This window comes from Schizosaccharomyces octosporus (genome assembly GCF_000150505.1).
Source record: "Schizosaccharomyces octosporus yFS286 unplaced genomic scaffold supercont6.3, whole genome shotgun sequence".
Classification (NCBI taxonomy): Eukaryota; Fungi; Ascomycota; class Schizosaccharomycetes; order Schizosaccharomycetales; family Schizosaccharomycetaceae; genus Schizosaccharomyces; species Schizosaccharomyces octosporus.
In genome coordinates, this window is record NW_013185621.1 from 2,001,210 (window position 1) to 2,028,898 (window position 27,689).

General features: G+C 38.2%; 11 protein-coding genes and 2 non-coding genes across 13 annotated transcripts; 7 read left to right on the top strand and 6 right to left on the bottom strand.

The window, feature by feature from the left end:
* Positions 1–820: 820 nt before the first annotated feature.
* On the top strand, positions 821–2,491 carry SOCG_01440 (uncharacterized protein). Its single transcript, XM_013164395.1, has 4 exons — positions 821–1,627; positions 1,674–1,874; positions 1,914–1,991; positions 2,049–2,491. The coding sequence occupies exons 1-4, from the start codon at positions 1,390–1,392 to the stop codon at positions 2,129–2,131; spliced, it is 600 nt and encodes a 199-aa protein (XP_013019849.1). The 5' UTR covers positions 821–1,389; the 3' UTR covers positions 2,132–2,491.
* Positions 1,985–4,560, bottom strand: SOCG_01441 (DUF1674 family protein). Its single transcript, XM_013164396.1, has 2 exons — positions 3,858–4,560; positions 1,985–3,790 (listed from the first exon to the last, which is right to left on the bottom strand). Exons 1-2 carry the CDS (start codon positions 4,080–4,082, stop codon positions 3,710–3,712), a joined length of 306 nt encoding a protein of 101 aa, XP_013019850.1. The 5' UTR covers positions 4,083–4,560; the 3' UTR covers positions 1,985–3,709.
* SOCG_16408 lies at positions 2,605–2,719 on the top strand. Its single transcript, XR_001203032.1, has one exon. It is a non-coding gene; the product is annotated as a 5S ribosomal RNA (ribosomal RNA).
* On the bottom strand, positions 4,499–6,682 carry SOCG_01442 (tubulin beta Nda3). The gene is made up of 5 exons (XM_013164397.1): positions 6,439–6,682; positions 6,353–6,402; positions 6,262–6,303; positions 6,156–6,210; positions 4,499–6,072 (listed from the first exon to the last, which is right to left on the bottom strand). Exons 1-5 carry the CDS (start codon positions 6,448–6,450, stop codon positions 4,885–4,887), a joined length of 1,347 nt encoding a protein of 448 aa, XP_013019851.1. The 5' UTR covers positions 6,451–6,682; the 3' UTR covers positions 4,499–4,884.
* A 202-nt stretch (positions 6,683–6,884) lies between these two features.
* SOCG_01443 (GTPase Grn1) lies at positions 6,885–8,828 on the bottom strand. Its single transcript, XM_013164398.1, has 2 exons — positions 8,654–8,828; positions 6,885–8,610 (listed from the first exon to the last, which is right to left on the bottom strand). The coding sequence occupies exons 1-2, from the start codon at positions 8,664–8,666 to the stop codon at positions 7,163–7,165; spliced, it is 1,461 nt and encodes a 486-aa protein (XP_013019852.1). The 5' UTR covers positions 8,667–8,828; the 3' UTR covers positions 6,885–7,162.
* A 161-nt stretch (positions 8,829–8,989) lies between these two features.
* SOCG_01444 (SWI/SNF complex subunit Snf59) lies at positions 8,990–10,460 on the bottom strand. Its single transcript, XM_013164399.1, has 2 exons — positions 10,104–10,460; positions 8,990–10,060 (listed from the first exon to the last, which is right to left on the bottom strand). The coding sequence occupies exons 1-2, from the start codon at positions 10,105–10,107 to the stop codon at positions 9,156–9,158; spliced, it is 909 nt and encodes a 302-aa protein (XP_013019853.1). The 5' UTR covers positions 10,108–10,460; the 3' UTR covers positions 8,990–9,155.
* A 104-nt stretch (positions 10,461–10,564) lies between these two features.
* On the top strand, positions 10,565–13,698 carry SOCG_01445 (3'-5' exoribonuclease subunit Dis3). The gene has a single exon (XM_013164400.1). It carries the CDS (start codon positions 10,672–10,674, stop codon positions 13,582–13,584), a length of 2,913 nt encoding a protein of 970 aa, XP_013019854.1. The 5' UTR covers positions 10,565–10,671; the 3' UTR covers positions 13,585–13,698.
* Positions 13,699–13,910: 212 nt separating this feature from the next.
* On the bottom strand, positions 13,911–14,432 carry SOCG_01446 (uncharacterized protein; the record flags this gene model as incomplete). The annotated part of the gene is made up of 1 exon (XM_013164401.1): positions 13,911–14,432. One exon carries the CDS (start codon positions 14,430–14,432, stop codon positions 13,911–13,913), a length of 522 nt encoding a protein of 173 aa, XP_013019855.1.
* Positions 14,433–15,219: 787 nt separating this feature from the next.
* SOCG_01447 (cytochrome c heme lyase) lies at positions 15,220–16,780 on the top strand. Its single transcript, XM_013164402.1, has one exon. The coding sequence runs from the start codon at positions 15,457–15,459 to the stop codon at positions 16,633–16,635; it is 1,179 nt and encodes a 392-aa protein (XP_013019856.1). The 5' UTR covers positions 15,220–15,456; the 3' UTR covers positions 16,636–16,780.
* A 1,057-nt stretch (positions 16,781–17,837) lies between these two features.
* SOCG_01448 (transcription factor Ste11) lies at positions 17,838–21,300 on the top strand. The gene has a single exon (XM_013164403.1). It carries the CDS (start codon positions 19,224–19,226, stop codon positions 20,643–20,645), a length of 1,422 nt encoding a protein of 473 aa, XP_013019857.1. The 5' UTR covers positions 17,838–19,223; the 3' UTR covers positions 20,646–21,300.
* A 2,648-nt stretch (positions 21,301–23,948) lies between these two features.
* On the top strand, positions 23,949–25,269 carry SOCG_01450 (hsp70-like protein). The gene has a single exon (XM_013164404.1). The coding sequence runs from the start codon at positions 24,095–24,097 to the stop codon at positions 24,971–24,973; it is 879 nt and encodes a 292-aa protein (XP_013019858.1). The 5' UTR covers positions 23,949–24,094; the 3' UTR covers positions 24,974–25,269.
* SOCG_01451 (splicing factor Cwf28) lies at positions 25,117–27,669 on the bottom strand. The gene has a single exon (XM_013164405.1). It carries the CDS (start codon positions 26,420–26,422, stop codon positions 25,322–25,324), a length of 1,101 nt encoding a protein of 366 aa, XP_013019859.1. The 5' UTR covers positions 26,423–27,669; the 3' UTR covers positions 25,117–25,321.
* Positions 27,005–27,119, top strand: SOCG_16409. The gene has a single exon (XR_001203033.1). It is a non-coding gene; the product is annotated as a 5S ribosomal RNA (ribosomal RNA).
* Positions 27,670–27,689: the final 20 nt, after the last annotated feature.

Sequence of the window (27,689 nt, forward strand, 5' to 3'; positions counted from 1 at the left end):
ATCTTATTTTTATAATATGAAAGCATTCTCCATTCCGCCGTGGAAAACAACCAAAATTTAGAGCCGAGTAGAGATGCTTTTAAACGACATCAAACGTAATGAAATACTGGACGAGTCCTTTATAATAGAAGTAGATTGATAGAAAAATTGAGTCGTCTACGGCTACACCTAGGCGAAAACACCAAACCAGTTCCCGTCCGATCACTGCAGCAGGTGAAAACGTTTGACGGCCTCGTTAGTTTCGTACTATGGTTGGAGACAGCATGGGGATTCGGGGTGCTGTAGGATTTTCCTTTGTTCTTTTTGTTTTTTTTATACCTCTTAGTATAACGTATGCATGCATTGTGTTGCATTTGGATTTCCTTTTGATCGCCATGGTACTTTGAGTTAGGTGATGTTTTGCATATGGAAAAAGCTAAAGCAATGGACCTCAATCAAGAGTATAGTAATGGAAAAGATGTGTAATGAATAATATGCAAAAAAACAAGCATAGCCCAAGCTAAAGGACAATCAGAAGACCGGACCCAGCATACCAAAGATTTCCTTTTCATCTACATCAACTTTCACTGTGTTTAAAGCCCCTAGATAGACAGATTTCTTCAAGGATTTTTTAATAAAGTTATTTTTAATTCCTATTTGTTGTATATATCATTTAAAGTATACAATCTGTATTTTTTTTATAAAAGGTCCTTTTGTTTACTTTTTGTAATAAAGGCTCGTTTGGATTATGCTATTACGAAAAAGTACGGTAAAAAACGAAACTCGAATAATCGTAACGAGGATATGACCAGTCAGTGACATAATGTCGCTGCTTTATGAACTTGAGACATGCGAAAGGCCACTACCAAGATTTTTTTTTTTTATTCCTATCTTTGGTTTTAGACTGATTTTACTCAAGGTATTGATTTTCTTTAGAAATAAGGAACGATTCCTTTTTTTTTAAAGATCTCTGAAAGGTGGAATTGATTTCTACGGACTTTTCTTGGTAATTCTAGTTAATTTCGAACTAGCTATAGATATTGGTGTTCTTTTGGTTTTTGGTTTGCCATTGCAAAAATGAAGAATAAATACATCCCTGTTTCAGACTCTGACGAGTCTTTTAAAACGCTCATTGATGAGAAATCAGATATACATTCTTCAGAGGTTACGCCTCCTCCGTATTCAGGTAAGATTTACTGAAATAGAAAGGAAGGGTTGGTTTTTTTGTATGTTTGTAATCCAGTTATGGAGATTTCTTACTGAGGAATCCTATTTGTTTATTTGTTTGTTGTTTTTAACCTTGTCGACGATTGTCAATAAACAGGATGAATACCTCCATCCTCTGGTAAACAACGAAAACTTCAGTTACTAATACATTCATTAGCTTCAAACAAATTTATCGATTTAGAAATGGCTGACGGTTCCGTTCAGAATTCCGCCCAAGAATCTGCTAATAATACTAGGTCGGACACTTCTGAAAAGAACAAGTTTCAATGTCATTTTTGGAGAGGAATAGCGACTACTCAACTTCTTTTATATCATTCTGTTTTTTTAATCATAGTCTTCGGTTACAAGATTCCTCTGAATACAGGTGTTTTTTATGGGCTTGCTGGCGGTTCTATTGGATCCATTATTATTTTCGTAATTGGTAAGCCAAAGTGCGCTTTTTCCTTTAACAGCTAACTTATAATTAGTAACCCTTATAGCCTATCCTGGATGGTTCACCCAAGCTGGGTGCAACATGTGTGTCGCAGTGATATATACGGGTCTTCTGAACGTCGTTGGTTTCGTATTCTATCGTAATGTAAAGAAAATAATAGGATTTGAAAAGATGAATGATATTGCTTTCTATGGTGTCTGCTTTGTTAACGTTGCCGTGTTTGTTTTATTTTGGAGTATGTCTTTTAATCTGCGAAATATTCTAACTGTTCTAGGATATCCAGATGCGCGACAACTTCGAATATTCATTGCTGATTTAGGAAACGGCATAACAAATGCTGCGAATTATGTTCGTATGTACTCTTTATTATAACTTTTTTCTTTTCTTAGCATCTGACTAACCTAATTAGGACCGACAGATCCGGAAAATGAAGCACCTCATAACGAGGAAATCGAGCTTCAACCTTTTGCTGGGCAAAGCGCTGAAGTTTGAGTTTTAACGAATCTTTTCCATCCCTCCTATAAATCACATTTCCTTGGAAGCATTCATATCAATTGCAATCCCTCGAGTTTCTGCATTCTTGTCCACAAAAGTAAGCACAGCTTCATTCGGCAGGTTGGATTGCTTTTCACGTTCACTCTTTTATGGATCTAAGAATTCGTTTCGCAATAGTGTTATTTATGAATCGTTCGTTTTCTTTCTGACGAACATCCTTGTTAATGCAACCCTTTTAATGATTTCATTCACAGCATAAAAAGCACAAATCTTTCAACTTGAACGATCCGACTTTTATAGCCTAATGAATCAAATTGTCGTCTACTTAGAGAGTCAAGTAAATGAACTGAAACACGAATTATCAGACTACAACTTCCATGCAGCCATGTAAACAGACACAGATGAAACTGAACAAATTACAAGAGTTAAATATCCACTATACATATTTTTTATTACACTGACAGTTGTCTACGGCCATACCTAGGCGAAAACACCAGTTCCCGTCCGATCACTGCAGTTAAGCGTCTGAGGGTCTCGTTAGTACTATGGTTGGAGACAACATGGGAATCCGGGATGCTGTAGGCTTCTTGCTTCAATTTTATTGATATTTTTTATTACTACGTTTAGGTAGATTCACACTGGAAAATTACTATTGTCATTCCTTCTTGCAGGATGTTCCTTGAGAAGTAACATGAAGCAAAAGAAAGGGTCAAATCTGAAGAAACGAAATTACAAAACTTTAGAACAGAAATTAAACAGTCGCCTTTGTGTCTAGCGAAAAACAGTTGTGGTATATACGCATTTCCGACTCATTATTTCCGGGATAAAAAAGAAATTGAGTGCATAGCTTCAATCAAAATTAGCAAATTTCATTACAACGAAATAAAAAGAGAAAAATAAAAACCATCTTCGTGTTCACTTTTAATGTTAGTCGTATGCGGAGAATTCCATGCATTGCCATATTATTGACAGATGAAAGAAATGCGATATAGATAAGGTGCTGTTATGTAAAGGTGAACTCGTGCACGGAAGAAGCTTGTTTGAATGAATATTAAATATATATATGGATTCTAAACAGTCCAGCTACTAGATAAATTAAATACCGATAGTTTCATTCGTACTTTTTACCCTCCCATATGAAGATGAAATTAGCAATTAATGGGATGTGAAACCTCCTCTTAATATTTCATAAGATCTGTCCGATTACGGGTAATTCTCGTATCAACTTTTGCAGCTCCGAGTCACAAATAATAATACCTTGTAAACCCACTTTTTTCTAAATAATTATAAAAACGGAAGAGTCGAGTTTGCTAAGGATTATACCTATTATCTTTGAGATTGCTATACAGAACCTGTCCGGTTTTTTCCTAGAAAGGTAATCAATTTCTTTCCCTTTATTTTAGCAAAAATTAGCCTTCGTTTTAATCTTGAACTTAATTTTTATCAGGTTGATGTTGTTTTCTATCATGATACCATGGGTTTTGATCAATTTTCAAACAATAAACCTTCAATTATTATTCTGTAAATCTGCACATGATTCGCAATGATCTTCATACACTCCACAATGTAATTACTCTAAAAGTCGGTCACTCTTCCTCCATAAGAGTAATCACCATGAATAGTTGGCTCCTTCTTGGGTCCTCCAACTTCTCCAGTCTATCCATATTAGTATATCATTCTTCATTTTACATTATTCTCATTCTTTTTACGAAGAAACTCGTACCTCAGGATTCACATTCCCTTCAAAGTCGTGGAATCTCGTCCGCTGAGCAACATCAACAGGTTTTTGACCAGCTTCCTTTTGCAAACGATTCCATTCTTCTTGTTCTTCTTTGTTTAATGGAGGTGGAGACGGTCTTTTGAATCCACCGGGTGGTCCATGAAGATATCTTTTCGGAATGGCAATATTAACTTTAAAAGAAGATTTCCAAGCTGCTAAATTCCTCATCTTATTATTATTCTTTTTCCGTGTAATCAAATTTCGGTTCAATGCCTAACCAAAAGGGCAACTTTTATAATTCAATTTTTGGTGCAATGAAGTCCGTTCAAACCGATAAGGAAGCTTAAAATATTGAATTTCTATAGAATCCAAAAGCCACCAAGCTATATATATATACGTCTTATAAGGTGTTATGCGAAATCTGAAATTTGATGATGTTGAGCTCTACGACTAGTGCCTTCTACATCACACTGAATCGAGAATTATAACCATCTCAAAATATACAACTAAAACGCAGTTTCCCAAACAAAGAATGAAAGAAAGCCTTTATTACTTAACTAAAGTGAATAAACTCTTGAATTTTTAAGAAATTTTTTTAAATCATAAAAGTCATAACCATGAATTTTTTCGGTGAATGGGCTACTTGACTGTTTGTTTTGACTACCACTTGACTAAATAAAACTATTCATAATACGACTCATGTAATTACTCTTTAGCGAAAATATGATTCTATAGCATCAAACACCAACAAACGGTATATTTTTATGAGATTTACCTAAATAGACAATGACTGAAGCTATATTGAATAAGTGAACGGCATCTTTGGGAAAAGAATAAAAAGAGAAAAAGAGCGAGCGTTCAACGCAAACATGGTCCAATATCGATAAAAAGAAAGGAAAAAGGCAGTTAACAACAGTAATTGTAAATAAATGAAAGAAGTTATATAAAATATGAATGGGAACGTTGAGATGAGCACACAATTTAAATTATGATTTGTATGTAAAAAAATCCTAAAAGAGAACAGAGAGGTTTAATATTCAAGAGGTTCCTTCTCTTCTTCGATCTCGTAGTCTTCATCAATTTCATCAATACCAGCTTCTTGATATTGTTGATACTCGCTGACAAGGTCGTTCATATTGGACTCAGCTTCAGTGAATTCCATTTCATCCATACCTTCACCAGTATACCAGTGCAAGAAAGCCTTTCTTCTGAACATAGCAGAGAATTGGTCACCCAAACGCCTAAAGACCTCTTGAATCGATGTGCTGTTACCAATGAAGGTAGCAGACATTTTAAGGTCTTTAGGAGGCACGGAACAAACAGCCTTGAGAACATTATCGGGAATCCACTCAACGAAATAAGCAGAATTCTTGGTTTGGACAGAGCGAATTTGTTCGTCGACTTCCTTCATAGAGACCTTACCACGGAAGAGAGCGGCAACAGTCAAATAGCGACCATGGCGAGGATCAGCTGCAACCATCATGTTATTAGCAGCGAACATTTGTTGAGTAAGCTCAGGAACGGAAACAGCTTGGAAAGAGCTAGATCCAATAGCAGCAAGAGGAGCAAAGCCGACCATGAAGAAATGCAAACGAGGGAATGGAACCATGTTAACAGCCAACTTGCGCAAATCAGAGTTGAGCTCACCAGGGAATCGGAAAGAAGTGGTAACACCAGCCATAACTGCAGAAACTAAATGGTTGAGGTCATCATAAGAAGGGCTCTTAATTTTGAGGGTATTAGCAAAAATAGAAGACAAAGCTTCATTATCGATACAGAAGGTTTCATCAGAGTTTTCGACCAATTGATGCATAGAAAGCGTAGCATTATAAGGCTCAACAACGGTATCCGAGGACTTGGGAGCAGGGGCAACAGAGAAGGTTGCCATCATACGGTCGGGGTATTCCTCACGAATCTTTGAGAGCAACAAAGTACCCATACCGGAACCGGTACCACCACCCAAAGAGTGGGTTAATTGAAAACCTTGAAGAGCATCACAGGCTTCAGCTTCACGACGGACAACATCCAAAACAGCATCAGCCAACTCAGCACCTTCAGTATAGTGACCCTTGGCCCAGATGTTTCCAGCGCCAGATTGACCGTAGATGATATTGTCAGGACGGAAGAGATTACCAAACTTTCCTCCCTTGACAGCATCCATAGTACCAGGTTCTAAATCGACAAGGACGGCGCGAGGAACATATTTTCCACCAGCAGCCTAAAACAGTAAGTAACGTGTCCAGCTCAATATTCTAGTAACGACATGTTTTATAAACGCGTCGAAATTATTTTCAATCATACCTCATTAAAGTAAACGTTTAACCGTTCGAGTTGATCCTCAGAGTCACCGCGGTAGCTATTACAATCGTTAATTTGTATTCAAACTCAAATTTCTTCTTATACATACATTCCCTCAGCATCCAATCCATGTTCATCGGCAATCTGAGACCTTTATTCCGGTTAATACTGTTTTTCTTTGTCAAATGGAATTTTCATACCAAAAGGAGGCACCAACTTGGTTACCGCACTGACCAGCTTGAATATGAACCTACTAAGTTAGTTTAATTAATTAAAATTCTCTTACAATCTCACGCATCTATGTTAGTTTGTTGAGTTTTGTTTTGATATTGGTTTGGTGGTAGGTAGGTTTGGTGCACCATAGCGATTTAGTATAGCAAATCAAACAATTCCGCATAAACAATGGACTGTCTATAAAAAATATATAATTGTAATATTTAATTTTTTAATAACAAGGTAAGTTAAAATTTTATGTATGTATATTTCAAACATGTTGCAGGACATTGCCTCTTGCTCTCTTACAGTTTATGCTGTTAAATAGTAGTTTGTTTAATGAGCGGATGATAAACTTGTTCTTTCATTTCTTTGCGTTTTACAAGCCGTTGCTGCTACTTTTAATCTTACATTTTTAATGCGGTTTTAATGAGCGGGTACATATGGCATTGACGATTTAGTAGAGCCTTCAATGATCTTATACATCTTTAGCACATGTTCAACTTGAGCAATCATAAGTATAGACTCAATTACTTTTTTACTACTCACACTTTGAGATTGTTAACAAATTTTAAATTATATCGATAATCACATAGAAATCGTTACAGTATAACGAACAACATGGATAATATAAGCAAAAAATCCGATATCTACCCTTTTAAGGAAATAATGAAGAACCAAAGAAACCCAAATTATCCTAACCTCGGCAAGCACATATTCAACCTATAAATAACCATCACAAAAATGTATTAAAGTTAACCCAGAGATATAGTTCAATTGCGCGCACTCTTTTTTTTTTAAAAATCATTAATATCAAACTCCTTAGCCCATTGAGAAACAACTTGCTTATCATCTGAGGCGGAAGTCTCTTTGGTGGTAGTTTCAGGTTCAGCCCACCATTGAATGTGTCCTGCATGCCAATCATTAATGATAATACTGGCAGCAGCATTCAAGTTAGGAATACCACCACGAGATAAACGACCACGTTTACGAGCTACGTTCACCAAAAAGTCCGTAGCAGTGTCCAACTCAGATGTATTCAATAGAGGAGGAAGTTCGTACTGATTGAGCATTCGCTCAAGTAGACCAGGAATGCGGTTAAGATAGTTAAGGATATAGGCTGCAGCAGGCACGGGGTCATCAATTTTCGAGGAAGGAATAGCATTTAATAATACTAAGCGATAACGTTCATCTTCCTTACTAGCGGTTGGGAAAACAATACCGGGACTATCAATCAAACGCAACTTGCTATCCAATTTAACTTCTCGCAAAGCCCTAGTCATACCAGCAGCACTGCCAGCAGGACAGGGGGTAGAACGAGAAGAGGCAGATCTGTTTACAAGAGCGTTGATGACTGACGATTTACCCACATTAGGGTAACCAATGACACTAACAGTCAAAGAAGTCTTAAGCTTTTTCTTGGAAGAATAAGACTTAAGAGATTTCAACAAGGCGGAAATTGTACCATTGGAAGAATATGTCTTATGTTTAAAGCCGGAGGATCCAGAAGACGAGCGCAAAGGAAGAGTGGGGAAGTGAGCACGCAAATAGACGAGCCAACGGTCCAAAACTTCAGGGGGGACGAGATCAATCTTGTTGACAACATAGACAAGACGCTTTTCCTCGGCAGCAGAAGCAACAACTTGTTGCTCCACTTCTTTAGAACGTGTGCCTTCGGGATCACGAGCATCCAAGACGTAGAGAACAATATCCGAGAGCTCAACAGCCTTTTTGAACTCTTTATCAAAAGCCTTTCTAGAATTGTCACTTTTAACAATTCGTTCGGAAGCGTCCAAAGAGCCATCATCAACCAAAGCAGGAGCATCGTTCTCATCATCTTCATCCATAACAGCATCGTCCTCTTCCTCAGCTTCTTGTTCCTCGGCATCCTTAGCTTGTGCTGCTTCGGCAATCTTTGCAATCATAGGATCAACACCATCTGGTCTCTCTTCCTCATCAGCTTCCTCTTCCATTTCACTGTCCTCTTCCTCCTCCATATTTCCTTGTGACCTAGCGGCTTCCCTGTTGGCAATCTTTTCTTCTTCCCTTTGTCGCTTTTGTGCCTCTATATCAGCCAAAATACGATCTTTGTAAGGGAAAGAATTGGGGATACCAGGGTCCTTCGGAATTCTGCTTTTCCATTGAGGGTTCTTCTTCTCAAGCTTTCTTTCTTTTCTGCGAGAACTAGCAGCTTTTTTTTCAATTCTCGCACGGAGGCGAGTAGTCCTTCTTTTACTTTTTTTTCCTGCTTTTGTTAGCTTCATTTATGATTTTTTTCTATGACTTACTTATCGAAACCATCGTGATACAAAAACTTGCTAATTGCAAATTTCACTCACAAGGTTTGCAGAATGCAGCTTTTCACAGAGGTCACCAACACTACAATGAAACCCGGTAACAAGTGTTACCTAATACCAATTGTAAAAGGAGGATATTTTATAAAAAAAAAAAATTGAAGTTAAGTTCTTTTTCACATTATTATTGAGTTTAAAGCGTATCAATATGCCTTGGTGAAATAATATTGGAAAATCACATTCTAAAAAAAAGATTTTAAAGTCAAGATACAAGCGTTTACTATCAGAGTACTTCTGCAGTCAGCGTTATTGTTTCAGTTTAACAAAGAGTGTAAATAGTAATAAGAAGTCTAATTCAGGATTTTTTTTTAAACATCAACAGAACATTAGTATGCTGATTCAAAGTCTAAATACAACGTAATATACAAATAGTAATTTAAAAAAGAATAAAAAACCAAAGGGGCAGTCAATCATCAAACCTTTTAGTCGGGCACATTTATGAATTTGTCTTTGAAGAGCGAGCTTCATGATAATAATAGCGAAGTGCATCTCGTCTAAAGTTCCTCATTTTCCCTAAAGATGTGTTATAATTCGATACATCATTCATTAAAGCAAGGGAATATTTCTCTTGAAAATTCTCTCCAAAACCAGACATTGTTTGATCCATTGAACTTGTTTCAGGTTTCACGGAAGAAGACCGAGTACTACTGAGCATAGAGTTATCTAAATGAGAAAATTCCTCGTCTGCCCATGACCAATTAGCATCCCAAAGATCCTTATGAAGCTGGGGATCAACAGTCCCTTTCAGCAATATTTTAGGGCCAAAGGCAAGAAAGACTTGTCTTGCAGGAACAATGCTCAATTGACGAAAGCGATACTTTTGAGCGAGTATTCCCATATAAACGAGCTGGTCTCTTTCGGCCTGGCTCGTTGAAATCTTACGTAAATTCGGGGTTTTATGAAACATAAAATAACTGTCCTTGAATCCAAGGATCCTTGCACATTCTGTTCCAAGCATATACAATACATCACCTCTTCCATTTAAGCAAAACGTTCTAGCCTTGTACTCTAAACCATCAGCAAGTCGTCCATACTTGTCAATCACGGCATTCGAAGTGACACTTTCGAATTTCTTGTCTCTCTTTTCCAGCGTATTATCTGTATTTACATGGTTCGTTTCCGGGGTGTCCTTAGCAGGCTCTTCTGGTGCTGCTGAAGGGGTTTCTGCTATATCATGGTCATACACAGTGTCATTGTGTTCCTCTTCAGGTAAACTTAGAGATGGCCTTCTGAAATCTTGTTCATAATATGTGGTGTTCATTTTCTCGGTATCAAAGCTCGCTTCGAGCCCAGGAACTGAAGTCGAGTAATTTGTTTCAATATCCATCTCTTGTTCTTCATCTATATTTATGAGCATAAATACAATAGTTCTAAAATTTCTTACTCATTTTGAAAAGGAAGATTTGATTTTCTTTTTCTTTTCTTAGGTTAAAGGTCAATCATTGCTGGAAGTTGGTGAACGAGCCATAAAATGTTTGTAGTCATTGTTAAGAATAACATGCTGAAAGGATAAGCAGCAAGTAAATTTTGGATATTTATTTCAATTCGTTTTATATATTCAATCCCTATTGTATTAAGCTTTATTTTAGTCATTAATCATCCCGGTAATAGCAACTTAAGATTTTCCTTCCAAGATATTTTTTTATTTCGAGTTACAATTTTATGTTGTCTATATAATAAAAATTTTCTTTTTTATTTACAAATCCATCCTGTTCTTGGATGTATTTAAATCCAGTCTTAATTATCATTTTACTAGTTTTCGTAATACAATATCGTGTTAGTCTACTATTAGTCTTTAATAAGATTCATTTGGAGAGCATCGCTCAAGTACACAAAGTGCTAAAACGAGTACGCCCGATTTCGTAAAAGAAATATGATCGTTATTCTGTTTGTGCTTTTTCTCTTGCTTTCACTAACATTACTACAACAGCGACAGCTAAATAAACAGGAAGATGAGTGCAATTGGCTACAAACGGCCTTCATCTTCCGCTACAAAAGATCAAAAACCAAAAGTCTTTGTGCGAGCTGCACGAGGTAAGGTTCAGAAAATTGTTCGTGAACGATACCTACGAGATGATATTCCATGTCACAGTAAAAGCTGTCCATTGTGTATGTCTAAACTTCCAACGGACTCGAATGGAAATGAAATGGAGCCGATACTGTCCGAGGAACCCTTCTATTTAGAAAAATTCGGGCGTCACTATTTAATTCCTGATACTAACGTCTTCTACCATTGTATGGATGCTTTGGAACATCCTTCCAACTTCTTCGACGTGATTGTCTTACAAACTGTGCTTTCTGAAATCGCCTCTAAGTCGATTCCTCTTTACAACCGTATCAAGCGCCTGTGTCAAGAAAAAACAAAAAGGTTTACCCCTTTTAGTAATGAGTTCTTTTCAGAGACTTACGTTGATAAAATTGAGGGAGAATCACCCAACGACCGCAATGACAGAGCAATTCGTGCTGCTGCTTCTTGGTATACCGGTCACTTGGCTGGATTAGGAATTAAAGTTCTCCTAATTACAAACGACCGCCGTAATGCGGAAATTGCTGCTGAACAAGGTATACAAACTTCCACTTTGAAGGACTATGTTCAGTTTTTACCGGACTCGGAGGTATTGTTAGACATGATATCTGCAATTGCCGATGCCACTGCTGCTAATGAGAAGGCATCTTCCGAAACAAAAGCTATATACGAGCAACATTGGTCTACTTCTCGTATGCTAACCTGTATCAAAAATGGAGAAGTCCATAAAGGTGTACTAAACGTGAGCACCTATAACTTTCTTGAGGGCTCTATCAACACACCAGGATTTAATAAGCCTATTCTGATTTCTGGAAGAGAAAACCTGAACCGTTCCGTCCAAGGTGATGTTGTCTGTGTTCAAATTTTACCTCAAAGTCAATGGAAGACAGAGGCGGGAGAAATAGCCAGCGATGACGAAGATGTATTAGTGAACGCTTCCGCTGAGCCAGATGCTTCTCGTAGTATTGACCTTGAAACCCCTACCAGTAAGAAAGCTCACCCTACTGGTAAAATCGTCGGTATTTTGAAACGGAACTGGAGGCCCTATGTTGGACATGTCGACAATACTACTGTAGCCCAATCCAAGGGTGGTTCTCAACAAACGGTTCTTCTTACTCCCATGGATCGCCGTATCCCTAAGATTCGTTTCCGCACTCGACAAGCCCCTCGACTACTTGGCCAGCGAATCGTAGCCGCTATCGATACTTGGGAGGCAACTAGTCGCTATCCTGAAGGTCATTTTGTCCGTGCTCTTGGTGAAATGGAAACTAAGGAAGCCGAAACAGAAGCTTTATTGCTTGAGTATGATGTACAACACCGACCATTCCCCAAGGCTGTATTAGATTGTCTTCCTAAGGAAGGCCATAACTATAAGGTACCAGCGGACAAATCTGATCCTCTTTGGAAGAACAGAAAAGATTTCCGAGATCTCTTAATTTGCAGTATTGATCCACCTGGATGTCAAGATATTGATGATGCTTTGCATGCACGTGTTTTGCCGAATGGAAACTTTGAAGTTGGTGTACATATTGCTGATGTAACCCATTTTGTGAAACCACGAACTGCTATGGACAGTGAAGCAGCTTCTCGTGGTACTACAGTTTATTTAGTTGACAAGCGTATTGATATGCTTCCTATGTTATTGGGTACAGATCTTTGTTCTTTGCGTCCTTACGTAGAAAGATTTGCATTCTCTTGTCTTTGGGAGATGGATGAGGATGCTAACATTGTTAATGTTTCATTCACGAAATCTGTAATTGCTTCGAAAGAGGCATTTAGCTATGCAGATGCCCAAGCCCGGATTGATGATAAAAAGATGCAAGATCCATTAACGAATGGCATGCGCATTTTGTTGAAACTGTCTAAAAAGTTAAAACAGAAAAGAATGGATGATGGTGCTTTGAATTTGGCAAGTCCGGAAGTACGAATTCAAACAGATAATGAGACATCGGACCCTATGGATGTTGAAATAAAGCAATTGCTCGAGACGAACTCCCTTGTCGAGGAGTTTATGTTATTAGCCAACATTTCTGTTGCTCAAAAAATTTACGATACATTCCCTCAAACTGCTGTTCTTCGTCGACACGCATCACCACCTCTTACAAACTTTGATTCCTTGCAAGATATTCTTCAAGTATGTAAAGGAATGCATCTTAAATGTGATACATCAAAATCCCTAGCAAAATCTTTGGATGAATGTGTTGATCCTAACGAACCCTACTTCAACACCTTACTGCGTATTCTGACAACTCGGTGTATGCTTTCAGCTGAGTACTTTTGCTCTGGTACAATAGCTGCTCCTGAATTCCGTCACTATGGTTTGGCAACCAGTATATATACTCACTTTACTTCACCAATTCGTCGTTACGCAGACGTTTTGGCACACCGACAATTGGCGGCAGCTATAGATTATGAGGTGTTGAATCCTGCCATTAGTGACAAGCAACGCTTAATTGAAATTAGCAATGGTATCAATTACCGCCATCGCATGGCACAAATGGCTGGTCGTGCTAGTGTTGAGTACTATGTTGGGCAGGCTCTGAAAGGAGGGATTGCTGAAGAAGATGCGTATGTGATTAAGGTTTTTAAGAATGGTTTTGTTGTATTTATTGCCAAATTTGGTCTTGAAGGTATTGTCTATACAAAGAGCATGACGAACATGTTGGAACCTAACGTTGAGTTTTTGGAAGATAAATATATGCTGAAAGTGGAAATTCGAGATCCACCAAAGCCCAAGATGGTCGAAGTTCAAATGTTTCAAAAAGTACGAGTACGTGTTGGTACAGTCCGTGATGAGCATTCAGGCAAACAAAAGGTAGATATTCGGTTGGTGCACTAAAGTTGACCAAAACCAATGTCCTTACAAGCTACAGTTTTGATGGTTTTTACAGGGAGACTATGGTTGATTTAAAAAATATAATAGAATAATGAATTTATCAGGTTAAATGGAATATTTTATTGTAAGACTTTACATCGTATAAGAGGAACTAGAAAAGCCTCATTGATTGCTTGTCAAAAGAAAACCCCTTAGCAAAAAGATCCTTTTCGTTAGATTTGAACTGTCTAGAACTGGTAAGAATCAAAAGGAAAAAGAAGGTACAACATGGTTAAAAAAGAACATTAAGTAGGATTAAGGGGGCTGGGAAAAGAAAGATATGGGCATCGTTACACATGTTTTTCTAAATTGAGTTTGGAAGGCTCTACGAAAAAACCAGTGGCCTTTACGCAGAGTGTAGGCTCTTCGTTGTCAGAAAGGCGATAAAGTTCACCGTAAATCCAACCCTTCCTTCCTTCTATTTTCGTAGTGTTACAAACGATCTTGTACAGGTGTCCACAGATAGAAGGGGCCACATAAGTTATATCCAAATTAACGGTGACGCCTAGGCGAGACGCAAAGTTGCCAAAAATACCGTAAGCCAAGGCTTCGTCGAGCATAGAAGCAATGAAGCCACCGTGCAAGATGTTTTTGTACCCGCACAATTGTTCGTTAGGATAAAAGAAGACAACCGAGCCCTTGCCAGACTTTTCAACAAAGTAGTAAGGACAGAATGCAAGGGCCTTTTGATGGACATAATTAGCGACCAGGGACTTATTTTCTTCAGATTTGTAAGGCTGGTAAAGGACATAATTTGGGTCATCCCTTACAAGTTGAAAGTCACTGTGAGCTGCTAATTTAGTTTCAGGCATGGTATGGATCAAGTGAAAGGTAGGTAGATGTAAGAGTTGTAAAAAGAGGCTCAAAGTGCTGTGGAAACGCTTTGAAATTTGATTTGTGGGTGCTTACGTTTGGAATAAGCAGGGTTTATCAAAAAATTCGTTCAAAGATCAATGGTGGGTTCTTCTTTAAATGGAAACGACAAATGAATGAACCAAGTTGTTTGCAAGGAGAAGCGTACTTTTTAAACTGAATGAACGCTATCGCCCTCTGCGACGGACGAAATTTTTTCAATTTCCATGGTTCCGAAAGGTATGATATTATCGAGGATATGATATCCGCTTGGAAGATATTGTTAGTCGCAGGTGAGCTACGAAATCCGGAGGAAGGTTGCACGTGGAAATGCTTCTACTCTGTTTGTTACTTGGGGAAGGAGCAATACGAACGACTAGGATACAAGTCGGTTCCATGATGTAAACACAAACAACAAAAGTAAAAACGAGATGAGACAGTGATATTCCCTTGCTGCAAAGCAAAAGAACAATAAAGGAACAGGAAAATGGGTTTGAATTTGAATATGAATTTTGGTAAAAGAAGCAGTCCGAGGTGCTCATCGGAAGCATTGCATTGGATCTTTCTTCTTATCTAGATCAAAAGTCAAAGAAGTCTCGGTTTGTTTATTAACGGATCGCGGTGGAGTATGATAAAGTACACAGAAAGTCGCAAGTAGGTATTGCGAGAGCGCGTTGCAAATATGTTGTTTTTATTTTGCGCACATTGTTTTCTCTCGCTATTTCTCCAATGCTAAAGAAGAGAGCGAGAGTGTGGAATTGGCGCAAAAGTCACCACACGGATGGGTCATTTCTAGAAAGAGAAACTCACGTTTTCATTGAGAAATTTGACTCGGTTTTTCATTGTACTTTTTTGTATTTTTTATTTTTCATCCTCCCATCTCTACAGAAGTGTATTTTAACCAACTCTGCAGCGTCTTTTTTGTTTGAAAGTTTCGAGGGCGACATACAAAGATCGAAATAAAGAAAGTAGAATTTTTAGAAAATGAGTTCATCAGAATCTGCAAACGGAAAATCGTGTCCGATTGATCATCGCGCGTATATGCAGCAGCAGCAACAACAACAACAACGGCCAGAAATGCTGGAAAGAGAAAATGGAAATTGGTCTTCGTGGTTGAAGACGTTATGGACGACGAGCGTTCCAATGGAGCTTGCTCCGCCATCGGTTGTTGCACAGCATCGCGCACAAGAGTTGAAGGGCCAAGAAATTCCGCCCGAATGCCCTATGCACTCTCAGCGTGAAGAAGCAAATGAAAAAAGGGGACCTTCTACTTGGTTTCGATGGTGTCAGGAAGGACCTGAAAGAAGAGGTGCAAGTGCAGCCGGTGGTGTTGACATGAGAAACATCCCTTCTGAATGCCCAATGTCGAAACAAGAAAATGGCGGTGGAGAGAAATCGTCATGGTTTTCATTTTGGAAGCCTACAGAAGTGAAATCATGGGACCAACGACAAGAACAAACACAAGTACCAGCACCGGCGCAAACACAAGGATACCCTTCGGAATGTCCAATGTCACAAACCACGAGCAAGGCCAAGGAAAGCTGGTGGGGACGAATGTGGGGAAAGCAAGAGGAAGAATCTATGGAGATTAACCCGGACAATTTGATGTACAAGGAACTGTCGCAAAAGGCCAAGGAAGATCAGGTGGTGGATTTGGGAACGAAGCGGTCGACAAGCAGCATTCCAAAAGCGGATGGAGATTTGTGGAAGTATCCATCGCCTCAGCAAATGTACAATGCGATGTGGCGAAAGGGATATCGTGACAGCGGAGAGAATGTGCCAATGATGGTGGAAATCCACAACTTTTTGAACGAGGGAGCGTGGAAAGAGATCCAGGCTTGGGAGCAGATGAATGGAGAAGGCACGGATGCAAAGTTGTTGCGATTTGAAGGAAATGCTAGTAAAAAGAGTCCTCGAGCCATGTGGTACATGATGCTTGGACGGGTATTTCCCAGTCGATGGGGAACCTATGAAGGACCGTTTGATCGACACGATTGGTATGTTCAACGAAAAGACAACCAAGTGATTCGGTACGTGATTGATTATTACGAAGCGCCCGACGAAGGTGGTCAACCAGTTTTTTCTCTAGACGTTCGTCCGGCGTTGGACAATGTCGAGGCTATGAAGATGCGATTTCGCCATTGGCAGTCGATGAGGCAGTAGAATTGGTTTGAGTTGGCAATTGCATTAGAAGAGTGGTAGTAGGAGTAGTAAGAAGAGGAAGAAGAACAATAATAATAATATCATTCATCATCATCATCGCAATAGCAATAGCAATAGCAATAGCAATTGTAGCAGAACGACAACGACGATAAAATAGAGTCACGATGGACCGTGTGCAGGAAAATTGAAATGACCAAAAGCGCGTAGCATTTTTTTTCTTTTTTTCTTTTTTTCTTTAACCTCTACACTTGCTTCTATAACAATTGTCCTGGCCGTGTCAATTGAATTTCATTGACAGTGTGCTCTGCTGTTTTCCCTCCTCTCTCCTCTCTCCTCTCTCCTCTCTCCTCTTTCACTGCACTCACCTCCTCACCTCACCACACCCACCACACCCACCACCTTCCATACAAATGGGAACCCTACCCTACCCTACCTTACCGTGTCGGCCAACGTACCGTGGCTGACCGAAAAGATCACATGAAAGCTCCTCCCGTCTCCCGTCTCCCGTCTTTCCCCCCTCTCTCTGTGTGTGTGTCTCTCTCTCTCCCTCCCTCATTCCCTCCCTTCCTTCCGCTCTCTCCTCCCTTTAGAATGCACCCGACACAGCCTCCTCGTATCTGTGCCTGTGCACCATCTCCTCAGGACATTGTGAATGGAGGAGTCGGCCCAATCATAACGTTGCATCCCGCACAATTGGAAAGGAACAATGGGTTCGCTTAAAACTTAAATCAGCAACCGTTGCTTATCCGTTCGTGCGAATCATAGATCTGAATTCATAGAAAAGAGTCTAGATGGTTCGGTTTCCTTCTTTGATTCGCTCTTCTCCTCCTTATCTACAATGACGTAGGCTGCTCCACTTTAAAGTTTGAGTTGTCTCCTCAATGTCGTCATTTTATCATTCATCGGTAAATGGATTTCGTGATTTTTAGATGTACAACCTCGAATCTTATGTTTCAACCCCACGGTTTGTTACCTCTACTCCAATCATTGGTTCGTTAAAACCGCTTGTTCTCGTAGGTTTGCTAAAATCGCGTTTGTCCATTGTTGAGCCTGTGAATGGTGGTTCTCTCCCTAATCAAACAAAGTGTCGTCTTGTTGTTTGTGTTGCTTTCATTGTCCTTTGTATCGTTCTATCTCCTTATCCATGCTGGTTATATATACCCCAAGTTTACCTTTTCTTTGTTTCTTTACATACCATCTAACCCCATTCCCTTTCTTTTCCTTTGTCCATCCACTCACTAATTACTTTTCCATATTGTCAATTGGCTCTACAACTTGTCATTCTTTCTGTTTCTTTATCCATCGTCGATATCGTTTTCCTTTTGTTTTCGCTCGAGTCGCTAGCTGTCTTTGTCGCGTTGTACTTTTGTCGTGTGTTGAGTTTGGATCCTCTTTTTCATTCTCTCCTCCTCTTTGGTGTCTTCTTTGTGTCACCAATTTTTTTTTCGCGATTGCTCTCGATTCATTGTTCATTCTTTATTCCCCGACGACGTTTGGAATTTGTATTCTCCTTCTCCAAAAGTTCCTGGGCATTGCTTCTCAGGTTTGTCTTTTTGGTGTACCGTGTCCAACTGATTGTGTGTGAAATCAATTAGTGTTTTGTTTGTATACATAGTTTCGCGTTTTGAAACTCGTTTTCAATCTTGTCGCTGTTTCGTTCTGTGTATTCTTTCCTGACGAAAGAAGGTTTGTGTCTTTCTTGTCTTTTTTTCAATCGTTCTTGTTTTCTTGGGTAATTCCATTTTCCTACTTGTTGGTCGCTTGAATTTTGTTCTTCTGTTATCAACAACCAATTCACCTCTATTTTAAATTTTTCTTTTTTGAATCGTGGTTTTGAGATTTCTTTTTCTTTTTTTTTTTTTGCCATTGATTCCAATAATACTCTTTGGTGTTTTCTCTAGTTATCCCCCTCTTGGTACTTTGTATTTTCCTATTACAATTTATATCTTGTTTTCCTTTTTTTTTTTTTCTTTGCTTGAGATTCACGTTTGGTTCATGTTGATTGGATTTTCGAAACTCACATCCAAACATTCCCCCCTTTTTTTTTAAATACGGTTCCTTTTGATCTCTTTTGTTTCTTATTTTCTTAGATTCTTGTCGGTTTTCTCGCGCTTTCACACTCATTCTTTTCCCCTCTTTTTTTTTTCCCCCCAAAATCTATTTCTATTTCTATTTCTATCTATTTTTTTTAAATCTATCTATCTATCTACTTCTCTCTCTCTCTCTTTCTCTTCCTCTTCCTCTCTCTGTGTTCTAATTGAGTGGAGTCAATTTTTCTACTGTACACCTTCTCGTGTGCGCGTATACCATTTTGATCTTTTGAGATTTTGAATTTTTTTTTGTGGAGATTCTCTACAAGATAGCTATTTTGTTGTTGCTTCTTTTATTGCGCAACTGGTTTTAGATCCTTCGTTTTCTTTTTCTTTTTCTTTTTTATATTTCAATCGCATAGACGAGTGTTTTTACTCTCTCTATCTTTAACCTCTCTCCTTCGCTTTATATATATATATATATATATATAAAGTGTTCTTTCCCCTTCGCTTTTTTCTTGAGCTTAATTTCTTTTTTCCTTTTCCCATTGGTACACTATGAGTTCTCCCCCGCCTAGCAACTCAAAATCCAGTTCGGTTAAGCGACCTTTGAATAGCTTTATGCTGTACCGGCGCGATCGCCAACTGGAAATTCCCACTACGAACCATCAAAGTATTTCTCGGATTATTGGTGAATTGTGGAGAAATGAAAGTGCCCAAGTCAAACGTTACTACGCTGAATTGTCCGCCTTGGAACGTCAAAAACACATGCTTCAAAACCCCGAGTACAAGTATACGCCGAAAAAACGTGCATGCCGGAGATCCAAACGCAAGGCTAGTACAACAACAACACGTTCCCGTCCTCAAACGGATTTTGCTATCCTTCAGCAAATTTCCACCTACTCGGCTTCCACCGAACAAACCGCTTCTGTCTTGTCTCGTGTAAATGAAGAACGTCTTGCCGCCGGTACTTCCGATACCAAAATCCCCGTCGATTTGGCTCAGCAAGTTTACAAGCTAGCAGATTACAATATGGATCCCCATGCAGTAGACGAATCGGATAATGGGTCGACCTCTACTCTTTCCTCACCTATGGTTCGAAATTTATCTTTACCTTCTTCTTTGCCCGCCGCTTCTTCCAACATTGTTCAGAATTCTACTGAACCTTTGCAAGATACCCTTACGTTCCATCGGCACCCATTCCCTTTGGCACGGACAAAGTCCTTATTTCAGCCTCCTACCGAGACATGGTTTCCCAATGTTGCTCCCCCTTTGAAACGATCTCTTTCCATTAATGACTCACGGGATGCTTCTGTTTTGCTCTCGAATTCATCCGATTCCATCCCAGATGTCGATGATGCTTCTGGAGAGTATTCAACGTCCGCTGATTCGTATCCCATGCATCATCATCAGCCAGGATCGCGATCCTCCGTAAGCATCGATCCCAATTCTATGAAAAATTCCGCTTCCAACAACTTGGTGGAATCTTTACAAGCAGCGAGGAGAGCTTCCGTGGCAGATGAAGTTGATTCTAGTCCCAAGACACCACCTCCCACAAACTTACATGAGCCAAGAATTGAATTTGGTAGCTTTGAGACTCCCTCTAGTATTCGAAACTTCGGTATCTCTTCGGTCGGTACGGATAATGAAGATCCTTATGTAACTCCATACTATACCCCAAGACCCAATCCAAGTCGCATGAATAGTGCTGCATCTGGTTATTTTTCATCTCCAACCTCTAGATACTCTGTTCTTGATGCATTTCAAACACCCCAATATGATGACGTTGTGAGAGAAAAGACTTATTTAGACGTTGAACCTTTGATGGGAGACTTGTTTTCAACGAATACTTTAGACAATACAGAGCTCAATGACTTATTTACACAAATCCCCAATCATGATGCTCTTCATGAAACAAGAGAGGAGTATTCAAATTTGACTCCGTCTTTACTGGAACCTTGGTTGCCCAATGGAAACTAACAAAAACATTTGTTTTGCGCATATGACTGATTATTAATGAACGATCCTAATTATTTGATTTTTATATAGTATAATTCTGATTTGGAAAAAAAAATGCGCATGTATGATTCCAAAGTCGATTTCATGATTCTATTGTTCTAATGATGAGTAACTTTTATACTCACATTACTAAACTTTAAAATAGGGGAAATGTTATTGTTGAATCTTTTCTTTTTCTCTAATTTCTTTGGACTGAACTGACCTTTTGTGGCCTTCTGCTTTTCGTTTGTTGTGAACCTAAGTTGACGCCAACTTCAGATTCTCTTTTAATCCTTTTTTTCTCTGTGTTATTTTTTCTTTTATTAACATAATCTTAATTTGTGTAATCGATGTCTCTGTGGTTGTCCATCCTATACTGATGAAGAAAAAATCGCTGAAAAGGCAAAGACCTATATGCGATGCGTTGGACGAAACTTTAGTGACTATTATTAATTCCTAATAATATGCATATAGCATGTACAATATATCAAATCTTTTACGAATGAATGGAATGATTTAACTACGCAAATAAAGCTTTCGTAATAAGAACTAGTAAATAAATAATAATAGGAATGAATAGATGGAGTATATAAACAGGAAATCAAAAAAATTAAAAAAAAAACCAACATTACTCTGTGGAAATAAAACGCAAAAAAAAATGAAAATGAAAATAAAACAGAATCGACAACCAAGAAAGGGTAATAAAAGCTCAAACATATTTAGATGGGAAAAGGAATCATGATATCAAGGAGAAAAAAAAAAAGAGAAAACAAAGGATCAAGGAATAAAGGAATTAAAAAGGGGTTACAAAAGCTAGCATAAAAGAGAAAAACAAGAAATAAAAAGAAAAATAAACTAGCAAGCTATGATCCTAAAGGCAAAAGGAGGCAATGCCGAAAGAAATCGGAAACATATTGATTTCAAATTTCAAGAAAATAAATAAGAAAACCAAAAGGTAAGAATCATCACTGTTTTCATTAGAGGGGGTTTGTGTTTACTTTTTTTTGGTCAAACAAAACGTAGCAAGGTTCCGCTACAGTTTTTCAAGTTTGGCTTTTTTCATCACAAGGAGAAGATCAGCATGAAATCCCTAATACCTGCTATGAACAGGTGGAAGGGCTTTGGGTATTCGTAGGGTAGGGGCAAAGCTTTCTATACCTAGAATGTACAAGCATACCAAAGGGGTGGTTTTCCTTTCTGTGTAGGCCGCAAAAAGTTCATGCTTAAGTTCAGGAATGCTCGAAAATCCGTGTTCTTGAAGCAACTGCAAAACCTTTATGTTGAACGGAGGTTTGAGCATAGACGAACGGATGGAAGATAATCCGGGGAAATTGGAAGACAATAGAGGAGATAAATAATTACAGTAAGAGGACTTTTTTAACCATGGAAATTGGCTGGCTTGTTCCAACGGTATTCGCTTTTTTGAGTCCACATTTAACATAGCACTTATTAGAGCGCGACATTCACTGGAAAGGTAAGAGGGAAATTCAATTTTACCAGACTTAATTTTTGAATGAAGCATGGGAACGGAAACATCGTCAAATGGGACACGACCACAAACCATTACGTACAAAACCACACCTAAGCTCCAAACATCCACTTCAGGTCCAGTGTAAGGAACAGCGTCCAAAAGCTCTGGAGCTGCAAAATATAGACTGCCGCAATAGGTTTGCAGCAGGTCAGTCTGGCTATAAAAATTACTTAGACCGAAATCAATAAGCTTTACTTGGCGCAAGTCCTCGGTAAGCAAAATATTTTCGATCTTCAGATCTCGGTGGACAATGAGGTTTTGATGAAGGTACCGCAAAGCATCTAAAAGTTGAATCATAAAGAGACGAGCTATCCCTTCATCCAATCGGCCATTTGCCAAAATGTACTCCAAAAGCTGACCACCACCGATGTATTCAAATAAAATGTAAGTGCACGTTGGAGTTCTAATAGTTTCAATGACAGGACAAATGTTTGGGTGTCTCAAAACGCGTCCAAGCAATGCTTCGCGTTGTATGCGGACAGTTTGTTTCGTATTGGCAGGTGTGATTGGAATCATCTTCATCGCAGCCTTTTCACCAGTAATTGTATGGATAGCTAGTTTCACTTTTCCCATACTTCCAGAACCGATGGTGCGTTTTATGATCCAATTTCCGATGTGTCGACCAGGACCTGCGGTCCCAACGTAACCGGAAGTCGATTTTTGATGTCTTGACAATGCATCAATTTTAGAAAGAGTGGGTTTTCTAGGTACCGCGAAAGATTCAGAAGAGTAATTTTCCACTAAAGAAGACAACTTCATATTAAGGGGGAAAAAGAAGCAAAACTGACGTTTAGAAAAAAAATAAAATCAACGTATAAAAAAAAGAAAAACCAAACAAAAAAGGAAAGGTATCCGAAGAATTATCCACAACCCAAATGAAAAACCAAGAAAATAAATAGGATGAAAAAGAAACGTAAATCTTTTAACACAGAGTTTGTTTACAGCATACTACGAAAAAAGTTATTCAAAAAAAATAAGCAGAAAACCTCAAGCTTGTCTATCAATACGATTCATCCAAAGTGTCAAGTGGTAGTAGTAGAAGTAGCAGTTGTAGGAGACAGACAGAAAATCTGAAAATAACTGTTGGGGACAAAGAGAATGAGCATCATGTACAGAAAATAATTACAATAATTATCCACATGGATATCCAAGAAAACTAAAGTATGTGCGGTTTCTTAGGGGTTCTTCTCTTTTGACACCTATGATTGATACATGTTTGTCATGAGGAAGGTCAAATTCAAAAAGCACTATAAGTTTCCGATTTCCTCATGAATAAAGATCTACTCTCAATAGATGCATGATTGCTTCTACTGTTGTTACAAAAATGGTTTGTTGGATCCTACAAGATATCGGTTTGTGAAATTGTTTTAGAGTGTAGTTGAAGACTATGACTAGAAAACGAACGAATAGATTCAGTAAAGCTTGTTTATATTTTCCTGTTTTTTTTTTTTTTTTAGTACACCGACGAACCATTTCGTAAATACAATTAGGGATCAACTTGTGATGGTTTATTACTTCAAGTTGTTAACATTTGGACGAGATATAAAAATAACTAGAGTTAAATCCATAAAAAAAAAAAATACTTTACACCGCCTTTGCTTGTACGATACTCAATAGAAAAGTCCTTGACTTTTTATGTATTTTTTTTATTTACATAATCGTAGAGAAATATAATACAATATATCACAACAATATATAAGTATATTGTTATTCTAGTTGAAAAGTCGAGTCTTTGCTAGAACAGTCTAGAGAAATTTCAAATTTCGTACTTAATCGATCCAAAGTGTTATTTCTCGTGAAATCTTCTAAATCGCAGTACTTGTCAGTTGCGAAAATCACTTGAAAGAAATCGTATTTATTCACATAGACATTTTTCGTTTCCCTTACACTTTAATAAAAAATGGAAAAATTACTAGCATTTGCTACTGAATTACAGGCTCAAGGAGGTGGGTCAGCCAATCCTCCTCCTCCTTCTAATCAAAAATTGGATACTTCTGTTTTGGATCATATTTTTGGATCAAATCCTGCGGATGAAATGAGACATGCCATGAATGGCATTGAAGACGAGTCTGTTCCCCTCGATCAAAAAGAGATTGCTTTTGATAACTTAGAAATGCTTGTTGAACATATTGATAATGCAAATAATTTGAAGCCATTACAGATGTGGCCTCGTTTATTGAAGCAACTTGAAAACCCCGAACCATCCCTTCGAAAACTCTGCGCCTGGGTTATTGCTACTGCTGTACAAAACAACCCTCGTTCTCAAAATGACTTAATTGAAAATGATGGTTTAAATAAGCTGTTTACTAGTTTACAAAAGGAGGACTCGGATGAAGCCAAAAGTAAAATTTTGTACGCTATCACCAGTGAATTGAAGCATAATGAGCCCGGCGTGTTTTTACTTGACAAGATAGAGAATGCTTGGAGTCAATTGGATGCTATTCTTGATATGAAACATTCCAACATGACCAAACGTGTAATCTTTTTCTTCAATTCCTTGTTGATTCAGGAAGACAATTCCAAGCAGGTTCTTTTCGAGAAAGCCAAAGCATATTCTTTTACAAACAAGGTTTATCAATTTGCGTTACAACACTCATCCGATGAAGATTGTGTTGCCAAAGCACTGCACACACTCTCTTTGTTCTCTAAACATGGCTTGAATGTCTCTGATGTGCAAAGTTTAGTAAAATCTGTCAAGGAATTCGAAAGCACTTACCCTGAAATCTTCACCACTGAAGAATGGAAGTCTTTCCATGATTCGTTGGAGAAGTCTTTGTAAAAAGCAGAAAGATCTCTTTGTACTTTTATCTTTAATAGTTAAAGTGGTTTAACGTTCTTGCTACTTGATAATAGTAGCTTTTCGTTAAAGCAAAACAAAGATGTTGAAAAGGGTTTTGGGCTTATGATGTTTAATTTGGTGCTGTTTACTTTGTTTTTCTTTCTTGATCTATGGTTAGGTTCATGAATTCATAATTGTTATTATTACGATCAAGCATTAATAATTTCTATTCATAAACGTAAATAGTAATCATCAAAGAGATTTTTCTATTGCAAATCCATTCCATGAGAGTAGCCCAAAAGTCAGCTATATCTACTATAGCCTTGAAGTTTCCCTCCCTGTAGTTTTTTATCTTCGTTTACGCCGGTGATCATAATCAGAAATTCGATCTCGCCTCTTTCTTTCTCTATAGGTATGATCATCTCTACTATGGTGTCTATGGTAAGAATATGTATCGTAATCTCGTACCCTTTCACTACTTGACGAATAATGTTTTCGATGTCGTGACGAACGCGAAGGAGAAGGGCTTCTTGCTGTCCTGCGACCAACGGAAGGAGAAAGCCTTCTGTCTTCTCTTTCTCTTTGAGGGGAAACAGACGATGAAGAACGTACACTTTCAACTTGGGTGTTGTGATTGCTTTTTTCAGTCGAATTATCCCCAACAGCTTTAACAGGCAAAAACATTGTCTTTTTTGGGTCCTGTTTTCCCCAGCTTCCTACTTCAGGAACTCCCAGATCCATGGGCTTTGCGCCCATTCCAAGAAACGTCGGGCGGCGATTAACCTCAAATGCTTCTTTCGAAGAAAGTTTACCATTCCATCCCATGCCACGAAGCATCGCAGCACCGAAATCTTCTACGGGTATATCAGCATAATCTCTTAAATTGGAAGAATCCGGTAGCAACTCAATATCACGGTTATACATCTCTCTTTCGTTCTCTGCTTGATTAGATATTATCTTAGCTTGTGATGAGTCTGAAAGTGCATTTTCACCATTTTGATTTTCCAAAATCATTTTCACTTCCAATGGAATATTAGGGTTATCTTCTTTTTTGTTTGCTTCCTGATCTGATACAGAAGAAACAACAGATCTTGCTTCAACATTGGAGAATCTGTCCGTATCTTCTAGTTTCGTTAATTCCACGGCAGACTGTTTCACGTTAAGACCGTAATTTAAGCCAATTTCAGGAAGCCGTTCAGGAGCATTCTCGGTTTCTTTTTTACTTCTTTGTTGCTCAATTCTTTTTTTCCTGTCTTCTAGCCAACTTTTATTTGCTGGGACATGAATGATTTTGGGATTCTTTCTTTCAAAATGGGCTTGTTGAATCTCCTTGTCTTTGTATTCAATGTCACCATCTTTATTTAGTCCAGTAATAAACTGAGGGTCTTTTAAAGCATCTTCTTCATCGTCCGATCCTTGGAATGCTTCTAAAATAGCTCTACGCTTCATTATATAAAGGAATCAGGGACTTAACAGAAGTGAAGAACAAGATAAAAAAAATTCCTTTAAATAATATATAAATGTCTTTCTTTATGCTTTCGCTAGTACTTTAATGTTCATTCGTGCAAGTATTCCCAAATATCCACAGTTTGGTAAAGGGAAGGCCTTTTTTTGGTTTACCGATTCGTTCAAAATCTTTAATTAACTTAACGTAAAATATTATCATCCTTAATTATCAACACCGTTATATAGCGATATGCAAAAATAAAATTAGTTTACGAAGATTGTCTGTTTTCATACCTTTAGGGGTTTCAATGAATGTTTGTTTCTGCGTCTTTTGTTTACATCTGCCTCCCTAATGAACTGTAGGTTGCATGTTGTCTGCTGAATTCCATAAAATGAAACAGCACATGAAAACGTATTTCTGCGAGTGTTAGTACTGATTTCTTGGTTACGAAGTAATTAACCAAACGCGCTCTGATTGTATCAAGCAGTTCCTCTGGAGGCTTTTCTTATAATGGTACAACCAGACAGTGCACTAGGAACAGTTTAAATAAATTCTTATTATATTAACAGTTATTACAGCTGTCTACGGCCACACCTAGGCGAAAACACCAGTTCCCGTCCGATCACTGCAGTTAAGCGTCTGAGGGTCTCGTTAGTACTATGGTTGGAGACAACATGGGAATCCGGGATGCTGTAGGCTTTCTATAACTTTTTTTAACATTCACTTTGTTTTTGACTTTTATGTTCTTTCTAAGCGTTGTTGCACTTTTTTATGTTTTCAACTGCTTTTATACAGTTACTGCAGTCTCGTACTTCATGACTTTCTGTTACTCGACGAGTGACAGTACTGAGCATTGGAATTTGTAGGGAAATGGGTAGTGAATAAATAAAGCAAAGATATTTCGAAAAACGAATCATTCATTCGTTTGATGTCTTTTACGTTAAATCTTAAAAAAAAAATTTAACAAGGAGAAAAGATAAGCAACCTTCTTTGGCTGATATTTTGGAAATGAAGCTGACCTTGCGTCTTCAATTTAGTATCCTGTATACGGTTAAAACTACATGATTATTTTGATGTATGCTATTGAAAAGATGCATATACCTCATCTTTGTACGACTCATCTATTAACCGGTATATAAACGGAAAGGTGTATGAGTCGGTTTTGTCACATAATTTCCAATATAGCATGGATCTCTTTTTATTCTGTATACTTAATATGCGCAATTTCTTTTTCTTCCACCCAAATAAGGACCATTATGTGGAATAGTA

Excerpts from the sequence above, each read along its gene's own strand:
- SOCG_01447 (XM_013164402.1), top strand. The coding sequence starts at position 15,457 with ATGAGTTCATCAGAATCTGCAAACGGAAAATCGTGTCCGATTGATCAT.
- SOCG_01445 (XM_013164400.1), top strand. The coding sequence starts at position 10,672 with ATGAGTGCAATTGGCTACAAACGGCCTTCATCTTCCGCTACAAAAGAT.
- SOCG_01441 (XM_013164396.1), bottom strand. The coding sequence starts at position 4,082 with ATGAGGAATTTAGCAGCTTGGAAATCTTCTTTTAAAGTTAATATTGCC. Across the intron at positions 3,791-3,857 it reads AAGGGAATGTGAATCCTGAG|ACTGGAGAAGTTGGAGGACC; the intron begins GTACGAGTTTCT and ends TAATATGGATAG.
- SOCG_01440 (XM_013164395.1), top strand. The coding sequence starts at position 1,390 with ATGGCTGACGGTTCCGTTCAGAATTCCGCCCAAGAATCTGCTAATAAT. Across the intron at positions 1,628-1,673 it reads CATTATTATTTTCGTAATTG|TAACCCTTATAGCCTATCCT; the intron begins GTAAGCCAAAGT and ends ACTTATAATTAG. Across the intron at positions 1,992-2,048 it reads AAATGCTGCGAATTATGTTC|GACCGACAGATCCGGAAAAT; the intron begins GTATGTACTCTT and ends TAACCTAATTAG.
- SOCG_01450 (XM_013164404.1), top strand. The coding sequence starts at position 24,095 with ATGGAAAAATTACTAGCATTTGCTACTGAATTACAGGCTCAAGGAGGT.
- SOCG_01451 (XM_013164405.1), bottom strand. The coding sequence starts at position 26,422 with ATGAAGCGTAGAGCTATTTTAGAAGCATTCCAAGGATCGGACGATGAA.
- SOCG_01448 (XM_013164403.1), top strand. The coding sequence starts at position 19,224 with ATGAGTTCTCCCCCGCCTAGCAACTCAAAATCCAGTTCGGTTAAGCGA.
- SOCG_01442 (XM_013164397.1), bottom strand. Across the intron at positions 6,211-6,261 it reads GGATTGGATGCTGAGGGAAT|CTACCGCGGTGACTCTGAGG; the intron begins GTATGTATAAGA and ends CGATTGTAATAG. Across the intron at positions 6,073-6,155 it reads TAAACGTTTACTTTAATGAG|GCTGCTGGTGGAAAATATGT; the intron begins GTATGATTGAAA and ends TTACTGTTTTAG.